At 38.0% G+C, this 22,201-nt stretch overlaps 1 protein-coding gene across 2 annotated transcripts in view; it reads right to left on the bottom strand.

Moving 5' to 3' along the window:
- The window catches only part of RIMS1 (regulating synaptic membrane exocytosis 1), a 453,058-nt gene extending 433,807 nt beyond the window's left edge, over positions 1 to 19,251 (bottom strand). For both annotated transcript variants that reach the window (XM_063442984.1, XM_063442985.1), the window contains exon 1: positions 18,625 to 19,251. In XM_063442984.1, the coding sequence (XP_063299054.1) occupies positions 18,625 to 18,917 (293 nt within the window). In that variant the 5' untranslated portion in view covers positions 18,918 to 19,251. The remainder of the gene's footprint in view (positions 1 to 18,624) is intronic.
- Between the last annotated feature and the right edge of the window lie 2,950 nt (positions 19,252 to 22,201).

Raw genomic sequence — 22,201 nt, 5'->3', positions numbered from 1 at the left:
GTACATGATGACTGGTAGGGCATAATTGTTGATGGCTTGGATATTGTTGACCTGGGACTTCAGGACCTGTCTGGCTCTCTGGAGGCACTTGGATGTTGTTATCCACCCAGTTACTTCTATTTGGCCTTCTAGTATTTGAACTCATTATGTCCTGATCATAGTCCCTATTTTTGCTATCATCTGCCGACCACAAAGTGCGAACCTAAAGTGAATATGTATTTCTGAATGTATGTCATCCTACTTGTATTTTATACATTATTTATATATCATTATATTACTATATTAATTAATTATTGTGGGACCTGCCTAGGCATATATACCAGATAATTTAATTTGCAAGTCCTATATCTGACTCTGTAACTTTCCAAAACCCCACAAAACTTGTACATGAGGGTACTGTTGTACTTGTGAGACTTCGCTAAACTTAAATATGAGTGTTTTAAATATGAGTGGCTGTCTGGTAGAGAGCAACTAGAGGCTGTCTTAGTACTGTAATGTAAGCATTGCAGTTTTTCTAAAAAAATATTTTACATTGCAGGACTAAGTGAGACAGGAACACTGCACCCAGACCACTTGAATTAGATTAACTGGTCTGGGTACTTAAAGTGTCCTTTTAATAATGCATGCTTAGCATGGATAGCCTGAGAATGTTGGGTTACCTTGACCATGCATCCCTCCCTCAGTGTTCCTAGCCAATCAAAACCATCCAGGTTGGGCAGAATTGACATTAATTATATGGAAATGTTAATTCCACATTAACAATGCGGTTAATGAAGTGGGACGTTTATGAGTGCTAGGGAGAGCCCCTTTTTTTCTCATTCCATGGTTTCAATGGTTTTATTAATGGTTTCATGATTTCAGCAAAATCGCATCTGTAAAATGACAAATATAGTGAAGTCTATAATAGACTTTGAGGGCAGGGTTCAGCCTCAGAATTGATGTCAGAATGATGTGAGGCATCATTATGCAGAACAAGAGAATAGGAAGACTGAGTTGGGTTCAGATCACTCCTACCACACATGTAATAATGTTTCATCACACCTGAGACATTGTATTCACATGCTAGATTATATATGTGGGCTAGCTGAGCACTAAAGTACAGAAAGTCCTAGGCAGTTTTTTTCCACTGTAAAAAAAATGTTTTTTTAAAGAGACACTGTAGAAACTATAACCATTTCATCTTATTGAATTGGTTATAGTGCCTGGAATCTATTTGACATTGTCCCTCCAGTAGTTCAGGGTTAACCTATTTTAGAGCACCTACTGGAGGTGTGGGTAAGGCAGAGATTACATACTTCCTTCTAGTTGTACCAGTTTATACCAGCAATTGGTGTTGTGACAGGCTAAAATGGTCAGCTGATGCTCTCAGCCAACCACTGACACCCAGTACTGCTCAGTCTAATGCTTCCTGCTTAGCCCAAGCAACACAGAGGGAATAGGCTGCTGGGGACTCAGTTAGCATTAATGCATTAAAAACGGTTTGACGCTGATTAAAAGAATGGCACAAGGAGACTCCAGACACTAGAAGAAACAGGGCACAGACAAAAACACAGCTTTAAAAAATATAGATAAATAGGGGATTTATTTTCACCATATGGCCATATCATGTTAAGCCCACCACTATGCCACAGTACCCGCAACATGGGTGACAAATTAAATAGTGCTAGTGCTAAATGAACTAAAGTGTATTTATTTAATCTGTTGTAAGAGCATTGTAAATATATATAATGCAAAATGAATTTTATAAAAACACGATAAAAACAATGCAGTGCCAAAACTAAACAATTAAAGTGATAATGCTTTTATATATAATTACAATGCTTATCATATATATGCTCTATACCAAATGAAAATTATAATTAAAGTAATATTTTGGCTATCTAAAACCCTATCAAATTTATACTTTCTTGTGATCACTTCCAAAGGGGCATCTGAAGATGGGGATGGGGACCGAAAAAAGGAATCTGATCTGAACTCCAAAATACACGGTAAGAAAGGTATGAATAGGGGGCACATCCGGAACATGCATTTCTCCACAATAGTACTGCCATAGAGACCAAAATTAGCACAAAATACAGATTAAGGAAAACCGCACACACACACACACACACAAAAATACTATTTAACATTTTACAAGGCTACTTAAAATCATCTATCTTTGCATACAAATATGGTTATTATATGGGGATTCAGTTCCACCATATGGCCATATTGCCTTTCACTATCATGTTAGTTTGATAACATAGGTGATTTTAAGGGTATATATTTGTATAGTGGTAGCATAATATCATTCTTTATGCAATATCAAGTGCTCTCAAATACTTAAACTAAACCATTGATTTCAAATGTCTATTAAAAACTGAAAAATCGGGGGCGGAGCCTAGCAGCCAAGCTGAACAGCAGCACATCAGCAGAGCTCCTCACAAAAAAACGCCTAAATTAAGCCTGAAAACACACTTTAAGCCTAAAAACGGCCTGCTTCTCAGCTTCCAAGAGGGGGGCTTAACACAGAGGAAGTGTACGAGCGAGCTCACAGCTGAAAACAGCAACGGCATCCCGGGGATCGACCTGAGGCCTACTAACGGCCTACTCAGAAGGCACGGGGGAAGCGGCCGATCCCCCTGCTGACTGCAGCCAACTTATCTGGAGGTCTCCCGACACACTCACTCCCCCCCCCCCCCCCCTGCCGGAGAGGGATATCCCGGCACACAGCTCATGCCTCAGGTACAAGGCACCACCCTTGGCATAACTGCTTTACCGGTCCGGCGCTGCATAACATGGCGGACGCCACATGCCAGCTAGATCGCGGAACCCCACTGCCACCACTCTCGGAACGGCTGGACCGCCTGTTGGCAGACTTCTGGGCGAAACTATCTGCCCACAGAACCACCCCAGCAGAGACACCAGCGGCTACTACCACGCAGGTCACCGCGCTACAGCGCGCGGCTCCAGGATGGGGCCAAACTACAGCATGGAAAGCGGGAAGGAGTAGGCGGGAAACCAGACGCAAGCCCCTGCGGGTCGGCAACAGCCCACCAGCGGTGAGACACCTAACTGAAAGGAGACAAACCCCAGGACTATCCACCCAAACCCCGCCTCCCCGCACTGCGATCACGACCCCACCTGGGCAAAGACGCCATGGCGGAGACCACCAAACTCCCAGGCACAGCCCAGCCCAGAACCACTACCTAAAAGTACTGTGGCGCGATGGGGGACCTCCTCATACTTACCAAACTGACTTAACAGAGGATACCAATCACCATAAGACCCGCTATCCCCACCAGGGACAACAAACCCACAACAGGCTCATCACAAGACAGGGGATTTCTGCAACCATACCCTCTGACTACATCCCGGCTGGACACTGGAAGAGCACTGACTGGGGGGACCCCCACCACCTACTGCTCCGGGCACTAACCCGACGACTGATGGGGATCGTTTAGGACATACAGGCTGGACATTGCGTTACTTAATACAGACGCAGCACACTAAGCTTAACACAATGTGTGCACTCAATTTTTTGCCTATACCTGAGCTGGCCATCTTGCAAGCAAGCAACATTTTATATATAATTATTAGCGCTAGTGGAATCCTAAAAATGCAGAAATCGTTAAACAAATGTCACTATACCTTTCACTCATGCATAATCTGCAATAGAAATGCCTTAATCTATAGTGCTAAATGTATGTTCTATCACTATGTCTACACTCGTATTTTACCTTTTCTGTTGAGCAGCATAGAAGAATTCCTAGACAAGCACCATTACTATATAAAAATGTGCAGTACTCTTTCATGCCTAACTAATGTGCCTATATGTTAGCAAACTGCTTACCCTAGCTGTTACGGCATTGTAAGCCTGATGTGATATATCCATGCACAAATAAAATAAAGAATAAAAAAAAAAATGAAAAATGAAAAATCATACACCTAATATAATAATAAAGGGGAATATAAGGGAATTTTACTTGTGTATATGTTTTTCTGTTTTTATGGTGTCATTTGAATTTTGAATCAACAATGGAGTTTAAAGGAACACACTAGTGTTAGGAATACAAAACTGAAGTGTCCCTCTGCCTCCTCGCCGCCCCCGTATAAATGAAACGGTTAAATAACCATATAAACACTTTCCTGACTCCAGTGCCGAGGTCTCTTGGCGCTGGGTAGGGCCTTTCCGATGCCAGCTGATGGGGGGAACCTAATGTATGTTAGACCTTCTCCATAGGAAAGCATTGAATCAATGCTTTCCTGTGGGGATTTTAAAAAGTCTGCACATCCTTATGGAAAGCATGAGTACATCAGCATCGTTTCACAAAGTAAAACTATGTGAAACAGCAGGAAGCACCTGTAGTGGTTGTTTGGCAGTCTTAACCCTGCAATATAAACATTGCAGTTTCTCTAAACCTGCAACATTTTACATTGCAGGGCTAAGGAGACAGGGAAACTTCTCCCGGGAAACTTCTCCCAGAACACTTCAATGAGATGAAGTGGTCTGTGTGCCTATAGTGTTACTTTAAATATTTAAGTGCACTTTATATTGTACAAAGAGTGATATTATGCGTGTTGCACTTTGAATATCTTTTCTTTCTAAAGGGTTTTATGGGATATGTTTTGAACTTGAATTTCTTTGAAAGTTATAAAATAATTTGCATACATTAAGATACCCAAATGAATAGAGTTTCAGCATGTTAATCATTACCTCTATATATGTATGACAGAGGAATACAGGTAACAAATTTACAAATATTGCTCAAAATCCCCCATAATGGCAACGGAAATTCCAATACAGAACTTATGATCATTTCATAACGTTTTCATCTTTTAAAAATGGGGTGGGTATAAAAGGAGTGACAGAGCCACTATTAGAACCAATAAAAAGGACATCAAAGCTACTTGTGCACAAAAAGGGTTAAATTCAAACTATGAATGGTGATGTGGTGGCCCATGTTAAATCAGCAATAATGCACACATCTCCAGCAGAAACACAGCAGGCATCATGCGTGTAACAGAGTCGGAGACTCTTTCATCGCTATTTATATTCTGCATTGCTCATTGGTTTTGGCATTGTCTATATATCATGTGCGCAATAGTTTCCATGTAAAGCCAAACTTACATACTAAAAGTATACTTTGGACTCTGAAACTGATTGTTTATGATTATACAGCAGATGGCTGAGCATAAATCACCACTTTAAGGACTGGTCATACAGTGCTTGGAGAACAAGCAGATTGACATTGACAGATTGCCATTGGAATATTTCTCACTTTTTCCACCCGTTCAGAATGTGATCGTTAAAAATTAGCATATGAAGGTTTGCACAAACAACTCGTTACAAACACATACAAGTTACTGAGGGGGTGTAAGTATATGTTCTCATATTGAAAGTTCAGGTAAATAAAGCTTTACGCGTCGCGTAACAGAGGGAAAGAAGGCAAAGAAAAAAATTATCAAAACCAGATTTGTTTTGTTTCTTTTTTTTTCCCAAGGATACTTATTGGTGTTTAGTTTATCTGACAGGCTTCCATGCCACAGGCGTGGATGGGATGCCACAGGGAATTAATGGTATATCCTATCCTGTAGAATTAGCGCATGAGTGAAGCAATGTATTATGTGTTAGCATGTTCCACAATCTCACAGGAAATGCAAGGAAGCAAGTCAAATTCTGTAAATATGGTGACTTGCAACCTTTTACTTTTACATTTTATTTATTTGTTGTGATTTTAATTCAGAATATATTCACCGATGGCCAGATTATCCTTTTAAAGTGAAACTGTTGAGGCAGACGATCTTACAACTGTAATATTTCCTTAAGCCATGAATTTAAGATATATTTGATTGCTTTATATCAGCCTCCTGTATAGCACTGATGCTGCCAAAGAAGAGGGGCGGGTCACCTATAGTAACAATAATCTGGGTTTATAACCATCATTCCATTCCTAAATTCTACTAGCAAAACAAATCATGCTCGTCAGCTGAATAGTCACAGTGACTACAGCAAACGCTCTGTAGTTGCTGTGGTGGAGAGGAGAAAAGCTGTCAGGTACATGTTTTTTCTTGCTCTCGCTTGTCAGTCAATTCTTGGTATTCAGTCTATGCCATAAGCATATTCCTGTATGCTAGAAAATTAATTGTCTGGCTTTTAAATGTAACTTAAAAAAACAAAAACAAAAAAAAAACATATTTCTTGTTTTCTTATTTTTAGCTTATTTGTGTGTATATTAAAAACTACTATCAAGCAGTATATCTCGTTTTGGAATACTTAATTAAGGTATGTGTTAGAGGTGTTTTTATGTTGTAAACATTATTTATTACTTAAGGTGTTTGATTAAAAAAAAAGGAAAAATCTGAAATATATATATACCTTAAGTGTTCTGAGGCAATCAAACACATGTAACTGGCATGGGGATGTATGATGTAGAGGTCCCTGGTACAATAATAATGAAAGATGCTAAGGGGTTCCACTGAGTCACATGGAAGAAGCAATAAACAGGCTTCCTGTGCGTCTGCTACCGTTGTCATTCAGGACCAGATTAGCACAGGGGCTATTGGAGATGGAGCTGTAGGCACAGGCCCTCTGACACTAAAAAAGAACAAACAAACTCCTCATATAATCTTGCATTATGATGTTGTGCAGAGGGATACTGAGTATAGGAATTTAGAAAGGATCTCTATGGACAAAACTTGAGTGTGGCATGTCCCCTTTCTGCTATACTCAATATGTCCACCTCTTTCTTTGTCCCAGGCTGCACGCCTGCAGCAAGTTTTTGCACCAGGCTCTTAATCCAGCACTGTATTCACATGTTCAAATACCTCAGTATGAATCACTAGCCCACTCAATATAAAAAAGGCATAAATATAAGTCCATACTTTGTCCCCGCTCCGTGTTCCGTTATTTATATGTGCACATGGAGGTATCACCGTATTTTTACCATTAAAAATTACCTGTAAATGAAATAATTTAATACTTACCAATCAGGGTCCTCACCAATGTCTGTGTTACCCCCACTGCATGTGCATTGCAAAAAGCATTCATAAAATTGAAGATAGGACTGACGAGAACTTTAGAAAAGACAAAGTAAAACATTATCTGCACTGAATGGTTTGTAAGCCTCAAATGAGCTCTACAGTGTTAGCAGGAGATAGCTATTTGATTGGTTGGAAAAACCCAGCAAATTGTGGGGAATCTACTAGAGACCAATATGTAGCAATGGTGCCCTGGGAAGTAGATCCTCAGCTATTTTATACCTATAGTCAACTTTACAACTGGCAAAAAAAGGTTTATCAGATCAGCTTTGCATGCCTCAGGCTGAAGGTGTAAACAGAGGATAAAGTACATTGGGAAAACCGTGTCAGTATTCAAAATTCCAATACATTCAAGATTATGATTCACCATTCAGTTTTACTTGCATACCAGTTAGATGTTGTATGGGGCAATGCCACACAAAATGGTAGAGTTAGTAACTGTATTTGCCTAGAAATTCAACGCAGTACCCTGAAAATGTCAGACATGAGCCAAAGTTATATTGAATCCATTAAAAATAGGTAACCTGTTTTATTAAGTTGGGCGACTGCTGTCCAGGTATCAGGCAAGGGTATTTTTGCAGTACCTACACTAACTGAAATATTATTATTATTATTATTAGAAGTATTATTATATTATTGATTGTGTATATATCAAAAAATAAAAAAATAAAAGAAAGCTTCCATTTTAAAGAATTGCTTTGTTTTAAGAAACCAAAATAGCACATGGTCTAGAAATGCAACTAAAGAGTATTTTTTTTTGGTATAGAGACAAAGGTTACCTGGAAATCCCTTAGGCCTATTCATCCTACATTGTTGTTTTAACAGGATCCAGATCTCTAGCATATGAGTCCAAAAGATCAACAGCTTCTGTTCTGTAATACTAGGCAGTAAGATTATAATAACGTTCTAAGTGTACTAATTGCCTTAAAGTGGAATTGTCACATCTTGGTTCTATATACAATTAAATGGATTCCTAAAGTCTTAATTATTAAAGGTTTACATTCTTTAATTTAAGTTGAATGCCAGAGAACACCGTGCAAATTAAACTAACCCTCTCTGTTCCATATTTAAAGGCTTACATTTGTGTTCCTCTCTCTGAAATGAATGTCTATCAGCAGATCACAATTGTCCATGTGCCTGGAGAATTATGGTGCAATGAAGTCACCTGAAACCCGAAATACATACCAACATTTAAAATATGCAAAGAGAAACACTTTAATTTTACAAATGTGAGGGGGTGTGTGGCCTTTGGCGGGGCAGCTCTGAGCAATATCAAATAACATAGCGATAAAATATATGCGATTTGAAAACACATTTATTGGAATTTATCTGGAGTGCTTGCAGAGGTTTCCTCTGCACCATCCCCATCCATGCTCTCTAGCCTCAGCCACTGTTTCTACCACGCCAGCTCCACCTCTCCGCGTGAGTGACAGCATGTCATTGTTCCACCCACCATATTTATTGTAATTAAAGGCACATTACTGTAGTATTACAAGTAGTATTGGTGTGAAGCAATGTGGCATCTAGAAAATTGGGATACAAAAGAGGGACAGAGGGTTTTGGTCCCAAATAGGGACTGTCCCTCCTAAAGCAGGACACTTGGGAGGTACTGGAAATGCAGTGGAGGTAAGTGTATTATCTACTTAGCCTTGCTGCACTTTTCTATAGAAATTACACTACCTGTTTAAGGTAGGCGAATTATTAACAGTTCCAGTACATTTATTACTAACCTTTGCTTTTTTTTAATTTTCTCCAGAAAAATCATGTAAATATTCTTCCAGCTTTAACTGGACTATTATTGAGTTTGTGGCTGGTAGAACTTTATGGAGAGTCCACTGACACTTAAGGCCTATATTGTGCTATAAACAAGCAATTCATCAAAATACTAATCCTCTGATATTTATTAATTTAACAGTAATGTATATCTCATGACAAATTAACACATTAAAAGACACATTAGGGATCAACCGATATAGTAAAGATTGATGCTGATAGAGATTATTGGTTGCCTTTCGGGCTGATTGCCAATATCCCGTACCAATGTTCTGTACATTTAACACACAAATCTAGCATTAACTGAGCATGCTGACAGTAATCACAATCCTGTTACTCTCAGGCAGTCAGGGCGTGCTGGAATAACTGAGATCCCAGAATGCACAGTGCTGTTACTGAGAGCATTGTGATTGCTGACAGCAATAACACTCCTATCACTCTCAGGGAGCCATTCAAGTCAACTGCAGTAGTATATTCACTGTCTTACCTTCCTTGCCTCTAGCTGAGCTCTGCATACAGGAACTCACAGGGAGGGATGAAGTGATGTGACACCTCATTGGTTAGCAGCTAGAGTTTCTGGATGCGGAAGGCAGCGTGCAGTGACTAAGAGAGGTGAGTACGGTATTGGTACTGATTATCAGAAATATGCTGGATATTGACTCTAATAATCTGTGGAAATCTGTTGATCCCTAAAAGACTTCACAATGAAAACATATATGTTGTGGTATTTGGATACTCTGCAGCATGGAAGTTGCAATAAAGTTTTAAATGCATGACTATTTGATTAGGTTGTTATTTCTATGATTCATTACATTGTTATATATGTAGTACAGGGGAGGGCAGCCAAATTCGTGTTGGATTGGGCGTGCTTCCTAAATAAAGCTCAAACTGGATCAAGATTCACCAGTCCTGAGTATAAAGAGCAAATGTAGAATTTACTATAAAAATTATTTTATTTTGTTTTAAATTATGATTAATGAAATAAATGGCAATATAATACAGAAAAATTTGGTAAATTAGATAATGCAATAAGAAAAACAAAATGTAAAATACTAGAAAATATTAAATCAATTTAAATATTGCTATATCCTCGTATTTTATATTTTATTTTTATTATTGTATTATCATATTCTAATTCACCTAATTTTACCGTATTATATTGCCATTTATTTAATTATTCCTAATTAATATATATATATTTCACTTCATATTCTAACTATTCGCTTCTGGATAACTTTTTTTATAGCGATAGTCAAATTTTTATAGTGATTCTTGCATGATTCATTACATTTATTATTATTATTATTATTATTATTATTATTATTTATATAGTGTCAACATTGTCAGCAGTGTTTTGCGATTATACAATGGGGATACAGTAGCAAATCATTAACAAAAAAATAAAATTGACAGATATAAGAAATGGAGGGCCTGCTCAAATGAGTGTACAATCTAGGAGGAAACACTTCTTATTTACCTGGGCTGGATATATACACGGTTATTTACTGAAGTGAGAATTGTCAGGAGAATGCAAAGTGAATTTCAAGTTTAAGGCCAAACTAGTCAAAAAGGTCTGGGTGACTTGAAGAATGTTTCCATTTTGTTTACTTTGGCCTTAAATTTGAGATTTACTTTGAATTCCCGATAATTTTCACTTTGAATGGGTAACCCTGCCAGATTTGATCTAGGCTTTAATAATAGACTTTACAAATAGTTATAAATGTTTAAATGTCTTCCCTAATACTCCAACAATAGTCTTAGTCTTTTCCACCAATGAATCTGTTTTCTCACTGTGCCTTTGCATATTGAAGAAACAGAAATACCAGCCCCAGCAAAAGTGTACATCAGCCATTGTAGCAACAGGTAATTAGAGCACAAGAAGACAGGGTATTATTCATCACAGTCAACTGTATATAAATTAATTGTGTCTTCTCAGATATAGCCATTATATTTTATAATTAACATGTTTATATATATATATATATATATATATATATATATAGGCACTTGCTAACTGGATAGGGAGATGCTTCACATGCACAGGACAAAGATGGTTATCCAAAAAGAAAACCCTTCACCCACAAATTCCAAAAAACAGTAACTTTATTCTAAACCCCCCAGCAACATTTCAGCCTAGATAACGGCCTTTTGTCAAGCCGTGATAAAAACACATATATGGTTGAAATGTTGTTGAATGATTCTGAGTAAGTTTATGTTCTGGAAATGTGTGTGTGCTGGCTCATATTTTTGGCTTTGCTTGCAACCTTTATTGTATATATGCTGTCAGCTTGGGAATCTGCCCTCCCAAACACAAGTTTAGATTTGTTAAAACAAAATGCACAGCAGTGAACAGTTCTATAAAATATATAGTATTTGAAATAGTGCATATGCTAATTTGTAAAGTTTTCCAATCCGCACTAATTTTGCTTTGGAGTGTCATACAAGCTAATATATTAAATTAACAAATATGTTTACAGTGATATTGTCTTTAAAATACAAATGTATCAAGAAAATATAAAGCATGTTACAATTATTCCAAAAAAAAAAACCCCAAAAAACGATGAATTGTAGTAAACTGGAAACCAAGTTTTAAAATTTAGACCCAAATATTCATGCTGTGATTATAGCCGAGTTTGACATTTGTTTTTTTTTTTTTTTGCAAATCAGATCTTTGTTGTCTAGATGTTGCAATTCAGTTTTTGATTCCCAAAATTCAGTGAAATAATCCCTAATATCTTTTGAAAAAAAATAAAACAGAAAAAATAAATAAAATTAATAAACTTAAAGGACCACTATAGTGCCAGGAAAACATACTCGTTTTCCTGGCACTATAGTGCCCTGAGGGTGCCCTCACCCTCAGGGTCCCCCTCCTGCCGGGCTCTAGGGGTTGGAAGGGGTTAAACTTACCTCTTTCTCCTGCGCCGGGCGGGGGACTCTCCTCCTCCTCTCCGCCTCCTCCTCCTCCTCGGCTGAATGCGCATGCGCGTCACGAGCCACGCGCGTATTCAGCCAGTCTTATAGGAAAGCATTCACAATGCTTTCCTATGGACGCTGGTGTCTTCTCACTGTGAAAATCACAGTGAGAAGCGTGGAAGCGCCTCTAGCGGCTGTCAATGAGACAGCCACTAGAGGCTGGATTAACCCATTTATAAACATAGCAGTTTCTCTGAAATTGCTATGTTTATAGAAAAAAGGGTTAAACCTAGCTGGACCTGGCACCCAGACAACTTCATTAAGCTGAAGTGGTCTGGGTGCCTATAGTGTGGTCCTTTACCTAATATCCAGGGTGTGTGTAAAAAAAGAGGATAAATAAAGACTCATCATGTGCTTTCCAAACTGACTTGCTATAACATAATTTTGTTAAGAAAGACATGGTGAATATAGAGAAAAGTCCATAAGTTTGCTTAAAGTGTATTAGATGTTATTTCTTTTTCACTCATTGAAACCAGTTTATTTTTAGGCATGGCATTTTAAGGGGTCAATTTTCTATGGATATGTCATACTGTATGTGTCTGCATTAGGATGGTGTACTAGTTTGATCCACTAAACAGTGACTTTTGGGTCACTGACAAAACAGATGCAAAGTTTAGTAGCACTTAATCAAGCTGGCAATATTTAACCCCTTAAGGACCAAACTTCTGGAATAAAAGGGAATCATGACATGTCACACATGTCATGTGTCCTTAAGGGGTTAAAGTGAATTTCAAATTAATCCAGAGTAGCCAAACTGAAAGCATAGCTACTTTGACCTTAAATTCGAAATACACTTTGATTTCTCACTTTAGTTAATAATCAGGCACACTAAGGTGAATATATCTATGCACTGTGGCCAAGGCTGTGATCCAGCCAGACAGCATTTGTGGTAAAAGGATGACTACTAAAAGAAAGCTCTTTCCACATAAGAATAGATTATACAAAAAGCTTTTTTTTAAAATAGTCTGAAGTTCAAATCCACAAAATATATTTATCTAAAATGTGTCAAATTAATGTACTGTGCTTTCATATAGTACCATTCAATTGGGTAATAATATTATAATATCTTTACAGCAGAGCATACAAAAAAAATGCTGTGTTACATGTAAGCACCCTGGTTAAATACTTTGAAATTATTGTTGTTGTTGTTGTTGTTGTTTTTGTAATATGCCATGGTCGCCATAGTATTTAATCCAGCATAAACCACTGTGTAAATTGTTATAATAGAAATACAGGACTATGCTGTAAAAATAATAATGATAATAATAATTATAATAATCATCATCAAAGGCTTTGAAATGTGGGTTCCCACTCTGCAAATAACTGAGTTGTGTTTTTATGAAACATACTTAAAAACTACAGGAGAGAGTGCTCAATGCATAAACATATAATATTCTGGGGTAAAGAGCTAAACAAAAAGGAGCAGTCACCATGGAAACCATTAGAATGTCTATTAACAATTTGCACCCCAAAATTGCACCTGTTTTATCTTGAAAAATCTCATCTACATAACATAATTTGTTTTCACTTGCTACAAGTTTGGTTCAGACTTTTTCAGCACCATGGACAGCTAATCGACGGCACTTTGATTTATAATGGCCATTTTAACACCAAACAGCCATTCACAACACTAGTTTTATCCTTCACTGAGGTTTTTTAGTTTCTTTGCATTAATGAATTAAAGGGACCATATAGGCACCCAGACCACTTTATCTCATTGAAATGGTCTGGGAGTACTGCCCCTTTCCCCTTAACCCTGCAGTTGAAAACATTGCAGTTTTAGAGAAACTTCCACATTTCCATTATTTCCAGGGTTAGACAGCCACTACAGGCACTTTGTGCTGTTTCACCGAGTTTAACTCCATGAAATGATGCTGGATGTCCTCACGCTTTGCATGAATACTTCCAAAACAGAACCACATAGGAAAACATTGCTTTCCTGTGGAAGGCCTAATGCATACTAGGCAGTCACTGCACATGCATTTTGGTTCCCTGTTGCTACAACATCAAAGGAAGCAGATAAGTGTTAGGAAGGATAACGGAAGCAGAGGGTCACTATAGTGTTAGAAATACAGCTTTGTATTCCTAACACTTTGTTCATTTTGCAAACTGTGGCATTTTTGCAATGCCTTTGTAACTAAGTATATAAGCCCTAGAACTACACCTACTTGCTAATTGTTTATAAATTACAGCACATACTAATTTAACATTAAAATTCTAAATGTCAGTCCACTGATTTAAAGAGACAATAATAGAGCACCAATGTAGTACTTAAAACAGAACTGTCACTGTTGACTTGGGTGAGAATTAATATGGAGGTAAGAATAAAACATGTTTACATGTGCAGTACTTCCATGTTCAGGGAGCCATCATCAAACATAATGCCCTTGAAAATGAATTCATGTACGCTTGGGCATCTGCACAGAAATGGGATGTAAGCACATGCACACTCAAGCACTCCTCCTCAAATAACAGCACAACCCGACACTAGGTGTGGTTGTACAAAAAGACCGAAAGTGTTTAAAAGCTAACTGACTAGCAAAATGAATACTTAAAAGCAATAATAGTTTGAAGAAGGCTCAACACAATATGAGACATATAAGGGAAGATTTATCAAGGAAAAAAACAGGTGCTATTCTAGGGCAAGGTGATAAATAAGCAGTCATCATGGAAACCAATATAATTTACTTCAGCCTTTAACACTTTGCAAAATAGCACCTGTTCTGCCTGGATAAATCTCTCCAAATATGTTCAATATAAAAACATCTTAAAGTTCTAGTTATTACTAGTTTTACAGTATATATAACATCAAACAGTACCTGAGCTAAATTAATATGTGCTGAGATACATGAGATACATGACAAGTTGGATTTGGCAAATTGTGGTACTATTACCAGTTAATAGAGCTGCCAAAATCTGCTCTGTGACTTTGACCTCTATGTTGTTGCTAAGGTATATCCATTTAAGCATAGGTGAGTCTGTGGGCTTCATTTGTCATACTGTAAATTGTTGTGCATAGAAAACAAGTTGCGTATTTCCATCTACCATAACTTAGAAGGAAAAAAGGATGTTTATCTTTCATCTTGTTATTCAGTGTTGAATTTGTACTGTAATGAATAAACCTCAATCGGTGCCTTGGTCAATAATTAGGGGCCCTTGAGGATAAGCAAAAATATTGAAAGCACACACTGATAGGAAGTTCAGGGTAGTTGTAAATAATCTATGAGTATCACAAACTGAAACTTAAATATGACATCCTAATGAGATCCTCACAGACAGTCTGACTACCTGTCTGCGGCTTCAATGAAGATAAAAGTCTAAAACACGACACAAAATAAGGCTGCACTGTGCACACAAACCTGGAAGGAAAAACCCAAAGAACATTTAGCTCCATGAAAACCTGATAGAGCAGTAACAGGTTAGCATTCTAAAGGAATATCATCATCCTCCATAGGCCTGATGCAGGACAAACCTCTTCTCGACAAACCCTTTTACCAATGCATTTGGCAGTTCACTACTCATCTACTACACCCACAGAACTGATAATCCACCTGTCATTAAATTAATTAAGTCTGAGTATCATTCCAAAGTTCTTGACTTAAAAAAAACCAAACAATTATTCCCTGTTGGAAAGTGAGAGTTCCTCTTTTACCTACCACAATACAGACTACTGATGCTATTGGTAGAATGAGGTGTGCAGTGGATGTAAATATAAAATGCACTTATGTCTGATATACTTTGGAGAACTCAGAACCATTATGTTCCTGAGATGTACTGTGCAGGCATTTAGCCATGTGACGTCAAGGATTATGGAATCATGGAGACTGTTCATTTGCATTGGATGCCAAGTTGTGCCTGAATACCCTTACATTTGATGCACATCAAGTACAAGTAAAAGTCTTTTTATAACAAAAGTACTACTATTAGAACATGCTTTTTTTCCACTGTGCTGACAATTTCTATTAGAATTTGCCTTTCCCTCTGAATTTACAGTTTTGGCAAGGACTATGCATTATTAGTGACCGTGACATGGCTTTTGATGTACCTGTATGTGGAATGATTGGGGTAACTAGGCCTATCTGTGGTGATGCAGTAAGATTAAATAATAGATTCAGAATGTGTTCATCACCATCAATTCAGTACTATTTTAGTGTTTCTATTCTTGCAATGCAAAATGGCAACCTTAATGGATTCTATGATAAACACATCCCATTAAAAAAAAATCACTGGTAGGCAAGGCTGGATAGCACAGTGTTTGAAATAGAAAATAATTTCAGTATTGCGGGAAGCAGAGGTACAGGCTAATTCACATAAATAAGGGCATTCAAAACACAGACTATACTGATACAATGTTAAAAACTTAAGTTTAGAAATAAAAAAATTAAAAAAAAAGACAATGACAGATGTTAAATACTCTGGGCTTTATGCACTAAACTGGAATGTGAAGAAATGACAAAGCCATTTAAAATATTTCAGTTTGGCTACGACGGTTGAAAATAGCTGAATAACCTCAACACACTTGACAAACTGTTTTTAAAAAAACTTAAATTAAAAATGGTGTCTTAAAATGTCTACCTATATACTGCACCGACTTTGAATATTCCCAATTACAGAATAACCCAAAGTAACATTCTGGCTACACATTTATTTCATTCATCTATAAATGAGTTTTTGCGAAACAGTCGTATTGTGGGTATGGGGAGTTTTATCTGAAATAAAACAGGGTGTGTATATTTTGATTAGATATCATCTCAACTATGTTATTAACAGCAAAATAATCGTGAAAAGAAGCCAATTTGAATGCCATGTTAGAATCTTGAGACTAGCTCTTAACCTAGGCCACACCTACCCCAATGTCATGTAGTGCATTTACACTCTCCCATTTCTTTCATGACAGACCATGCACTATAGTCACCTAACACTGGTAATATGAACAGCCATGTATATGTAATATTAACATTCTGCTGCATGTATAGTGCATTTCAAGTTCATAGTATATATAGCATAAAATGATAAGTAAACAGGGCCATGCAGTTAGTTATCATATTACATTATTACATTGCTTAAATTGCATTATTGTTCACACTATTATCTCTCAATTTCAAATACTAGTCTTACAGTGTGCCAAATTGAAAATAAAAAATGGAACATGTAATATCTGTAACAAAAATATAAGCAAATGTAAAATGATCATAAACCGTTTAGGTTTAATGGTTTATTTATTAAAATGGTATTTCATTTTTAAAACCAAATAACCATTTTGACACTTCTTTAAACCTCTACATGCTATCATCTTGATACCAGGCACAGAATAATGGGGGTGATTTGTCCCTATAAACCTTAAGACCATCGGCCTTTTCAAAGCAGTTAAAGAATTAAATAAGATATGTGTAGAGATTCCACTTGTGGGACCCACATAAAATAGATGTGGCTATTCCTATTGACTATTGACTATATAGACTATTGACTATTGAGATACTAAATACCAGACATGTTTTGAGGTGTGATTTATTTTCTGTTTGGCAGGCCTAAAGTTCAAGTTAAAAATAAATTATAATGAGGATGGAATTGTCTAATCACAAATATTCCATACAATTTATCAAACACAAACCTATTATAATTGATAGGTAATAATATCATTGCAAATGTAGTAAGTCCAGCATATAATGCCCAGTCCTGTATGCCTGTTATGAAATGCTACACATGAAAGTCCATCAAATAGGTGGGTTAATCTATAAAACCAACAAGAGTGCAGCAATAAACCATATTTCTTTATTAACCAAAACCTATATGTGACAAAAGCCTAAAAAGCATACATGAGTAAATAAAATGGCTACAGCTCTGACTGCTCTCCCTGTCAATAAGATGAGAATACAGAAACTGGACTATTCGACATTTTACACATCAGAAAATTCAACCACACCCCATGCTCTCAAGACTAGCAAGTCAACTGCTCCCAGGAAGAGGTCAGATATCCACTTCCATGCTATGACAGGGGTTATACAGGCATTCAATGGCCACATTTAGCATGGGTATAAACAGTTTTAAAAAAAAAAAAAACAAAAAAAAAAAACACGGTGGGCATAATGGGAAACAGCAAAGCCTGTTGAAAGTGGTTATTTTGCATCCCATCACACTCTCATTCTATTGGTTTATAAGTCATGTGTCTTTTTTTTTTATTATTTATGATTTAAAATACATCCAGTAGCTTAAAGGGAAAAAAGACACACAAAAAATAACCAAATCACCCAAAAAGCCTATCCAAACGATACACTGTATCACTGCTAAGGTTTATGCAGCATACTGGGGAAGGCTATGCCCCCTGCCCAGCATGTCTGCATATTGTCAATGGTGCCAGAAAGTAATAGGCCTGGAGGTCCCTGTGCTGCAGACAGAAAGCAGGACAAGTCCTGTGCAGGCCATACTGCAGGGATCAGGCATCATTGGTCATTATTAGTCATATTATTATTAGATACTTTACAGTGAAAAGCACTCACAATCCAGTGCCTGTAGAGGATGAAAAGGGCAATGCTGTGAATCAGAGCACAGCTACCTGTCAATGCAGGGACATGTCAGTGAGCAGGGGTGGCAGGTTGGAGCCACACAGTAAATCTGTTTCAGATAGGATTCACTCCATCCAAAGGGAATGACATCATTTCAGCACAGAACATACATCATACCTTAAGGTGCATGCTACACCCATCCATTCAGAACCCCAGATGTTAAAGCTCACTGTGAAACATAGCATCAAATCTAAAGCAACCCACCTACAGTAAATCATCGTCTTGTCACTTGGAAAACAAGGGCTCCCAATTTAACACTGATTTAATGTCATCGCCTGTTTTATGAATCCCTTACTTTAGCATCGCCTCTTCCTTCTCCTCCTCCTCCTTCTGCCGGTCCATCACTGCCATGATAATGTTCCTCTCTTCCTCTGTCAGATGGCTGAGATCGGGGAGATCTTGCATGGGGGGAGGCACTGTGGGTTGTCGAGGGCCTCTGGGCCCCATTGAAGAAGACATTAGATTGGGGTGGGGGCGCCCACCTTCAGCCTCAGTGATGAGAGAAATAGACCTCTTTAACTGGCCACCCAAAATGTTCACAGGGTAGTCCCAGATGTTGCAGGAGGGGTGATCAGACTTACAGCACATCCATAAGAGAAAGCAGTGGGGTGGGTGGGGAGGGGGTAGTAATGGGAGGGGGAGGGGGGGGCAAGTCCCCCCAAGTTTTAGAAAGCTTGAGATGCCACCCCCATCTTTCGGAAGGAAGCTGTGTCCCTGGTGCAGCAGTAAGTGTAACGGGAGATTGAGATCACCTCTCCCCTGCCTTATCTGTGCTTCTTGCAGGCAGCAGCAATAGTACTTCTCCTGGTGCTTGCTGCTGATGCTGACATAGAGGCTGATGTGGGAGTGGAGGAGGGGGAGTGGGGAAATGAACAGAAGCTGTTAACACTGTGCTGAGAGGGGGAGGGGCAGCTGCCTGCATCCCTCCTTACCAAGCCAGCATCTCTTATCTCCCTCCTACCTTGCTCTATGCATTAGATGACTGTCTTGTGATCCTGTATGAGTGACTGTGTGTGTGTAAGCAAATGTCTGTGACAGTCTCCTGTTTCACATTTGCTGTCATGAGATATGGGAAAGGATGAGCAATGCCCCCAAAATAAGATAGATGTTATAGACAACATGCAATCCAAGTTTCACCCTCCTTGGAATGTGTGCACTCTGGGTTATTATGCCAAATGGGTTATTCATTAAACGGTAAAATAACAAGAATTGACCCATTCATTATACATTTAGGCCAAAATAGACAAGCTAAGGCAACTAGCTAAGTTGGAGATTTCCAGTTTGGATATTTTGACCTACAATTTAATAATTCAGTGACCCATTCTAAATTCTCAATATAGTGAATAATCATGCAGGTGTTATCTTTTTAGGATTATTTTTTTTTCACAATCTGGATTGCTATATCAATGACAATAGACCTTTTTTTTTTTTATTTGGAATGAGAGAAAAAAAGCATATATATATATATATATATATATATTTATAACTTACATTATACAATCCTTATACTCAATCCTTTGTAAATGCTGAAAGACTGAGAGTGATCTGAATGCCTAAGGGACACAGAAGAGCTGGCTCTAGTGAATTTGAACTTTAAAAAGGAAATCCTCATAATCACAGATGAAAACCAGAACAGGCCTTGGTGTAGAACACTAACAACCAAACAGGTAAACTCCAGCCTCTCGGAAAACTACAACACCCATGATGCTTTGTCAGCCTAAAGGATATCATAGGTCAGGATTGCCAGCTAAGGTCTAATCTTTGGCCATAGTGTGTATTTACTTACCAGTTCAACACCCATGTGTCATCCACACTCTAGGTCTTAGCACTACTGTGATGTCAGTCTCTCACTGTTCTCCATAGTGAAGATCTATGAACCTATGGTGCCGTATTAGATTTATACTGTAATATAAACAGAAATTAAGTACATTTTAACATATGCGGTTGGGATCTGAAATGGACAGGGAAGAGCTAAACTGATTTAAATGAAGAAGATGCAACATTTATTAAATATTAACCGGGGACAATGTGAATGTCAAAAGTCATTAAATAACTGCTTAAAAGAAATACCAGGAACACCAAAACAATAAAAATATATATTTTAAAGAAACACTCCAGTCACCATAACCACTATAGCATGGGGCTGTACAGTCTCCTAGCTGCAGCCTGATTCTCTTTTGACCAAGTCATTCATTCTGATAGGTCTTCTCACAGAAAAGCATTAAGCGTACAGGGTGTTAACATGACAGGACATAACATTCAGGGTGAATCCGGAGTTGTGATGAATACAATTCTGTTCATGATAATGGTGAAAGATAATGTGAAGACCTTTGAAAGTAATCTGACAGTCACTAGAGGTGTGCCTTAGGCAAAATTTGAACAAAGCTGTTTCTCAGAAATGTCAGTGTTTTACATTGCCAGACAAAAGAGGAGCATCTATGCAGCAAAACCACTAAATTAAGATATAGTGGTTTGGGTTTTTTAAGAGAGTTTAAATTTAATTACTGATGTGATACTCTCCTGAGGGCACTGTAATCTCCTCCTATTTAGAAAAAAAAACTATACATAAACAGAAATCTATCACACAAACAGGCAAGACATCATAATAAATGCAAACATTGTGAACATTACTGGTAAGGTTTAGTACACATTTAATGAGGACAAAACTGGCATTCTGTAAAGCATGACACATATATTCCCATACATTTTCCATCTCCTTATCACCAATTTCCTTTTTCTATTTAAGAAGGAATCTGAAATTTAGAAGTAGAAATTGTTCAAGTTCCTATCCATTATAAGTATATTGTCCCAAACTGTACAGCCCTCAATAACATTTGAAATTCAGCTTGAAAATATTTTTGCTTCGGATCCAGGATGTTGATAGCAAAGTTCTCATTTCCTTTTCTGATAACTACTACATCATGTATGTGAAGAATATATTCTAATGGACCAGGATTCTCCTTGCACGCACTTCCTGTTAGACCAGTTAGAGGGAAACAAGTTCATCTATCGTTGGTCGCTGCTCACTACATACAGAGACCAGCAGGAGGGGAGCATTATGTAGTGTGCTCCCCTCCTGCGGGTCACCGGAGCATTGTGCCCCTGGGCTGGTATGCTCTAGGCAGTGTGTGTGCCTATGTGTATTTGTGAATGTGTCTGCCTGTGTGTGGCGCTTTGAGTATGTGTGATTTTGAGTGTATCTGAATGTGTGCCAGTGTGTATATCTGTGAATTACTGTGTCAGTTTGTATAATTCTGTTTGTTTTTGCTTGTGTAAGTATCTGAGTGATTATATCTGAGTGTGTATGGAAGTGATTATATGTGCGTTTGAGTGTGTATCTGAGATTTACTTCTTTGTGTTACCCCCCACTCATATCAGGGGAGGCACCAACAGCACTTGATCCATACCAACTTTATTCTTTGCTGTATCCACATCGTATATTTTATCTCAGAGCGTGTCTGGGAGCTGTATATGCATGCATCAGAAATATGGGTCTATATGTGTGTATGTATGGGCATCGGGGAAAAGGCATGAGCACTCATTATGTGAAATTACAAATTGTCCAGTGGCCCCAGGCAGAGGCAGGAACAGCGCCAAAAGTCCACACGCTGAAGGGGCCTGTCACGTGGCCCTTGCACTTGGGGCCACCTGATGGTGATGTATCATCAGGGGTCCTGTTGTGCGCTGGAGCTCTTTAACAGCATGACCAGAGTCCTCTTATATCGACATTCAATGCTGAGAGAAAGTGAGAGCCTGTCACTTCCACCCAGATAACAAACACTGAGGCATACATGAAGGGAGAGGAGGACAGAAGAGAAGGCAGAGAGGAGAGAGTGTGAACTGCAAGAGCTAACCTCTGACTCATAATAGCC

This window comes from Pelobates fuscus, chromosome 2, assembly GCF_036172605.1.
Source record: "Pelobates fuscus isolate aPelFus1 chromosome 2, aPelFus1.pri, whole genome shotgun sequence".
NCBI lineage: Eukaryota > Metazoa > Chordata > Amphibia > Anura > Pelobatidae > Pelobates > Pelobates fuscus.
This window is presented reverse-complemented; position numbering and strand designations above follow the sequence as displayed.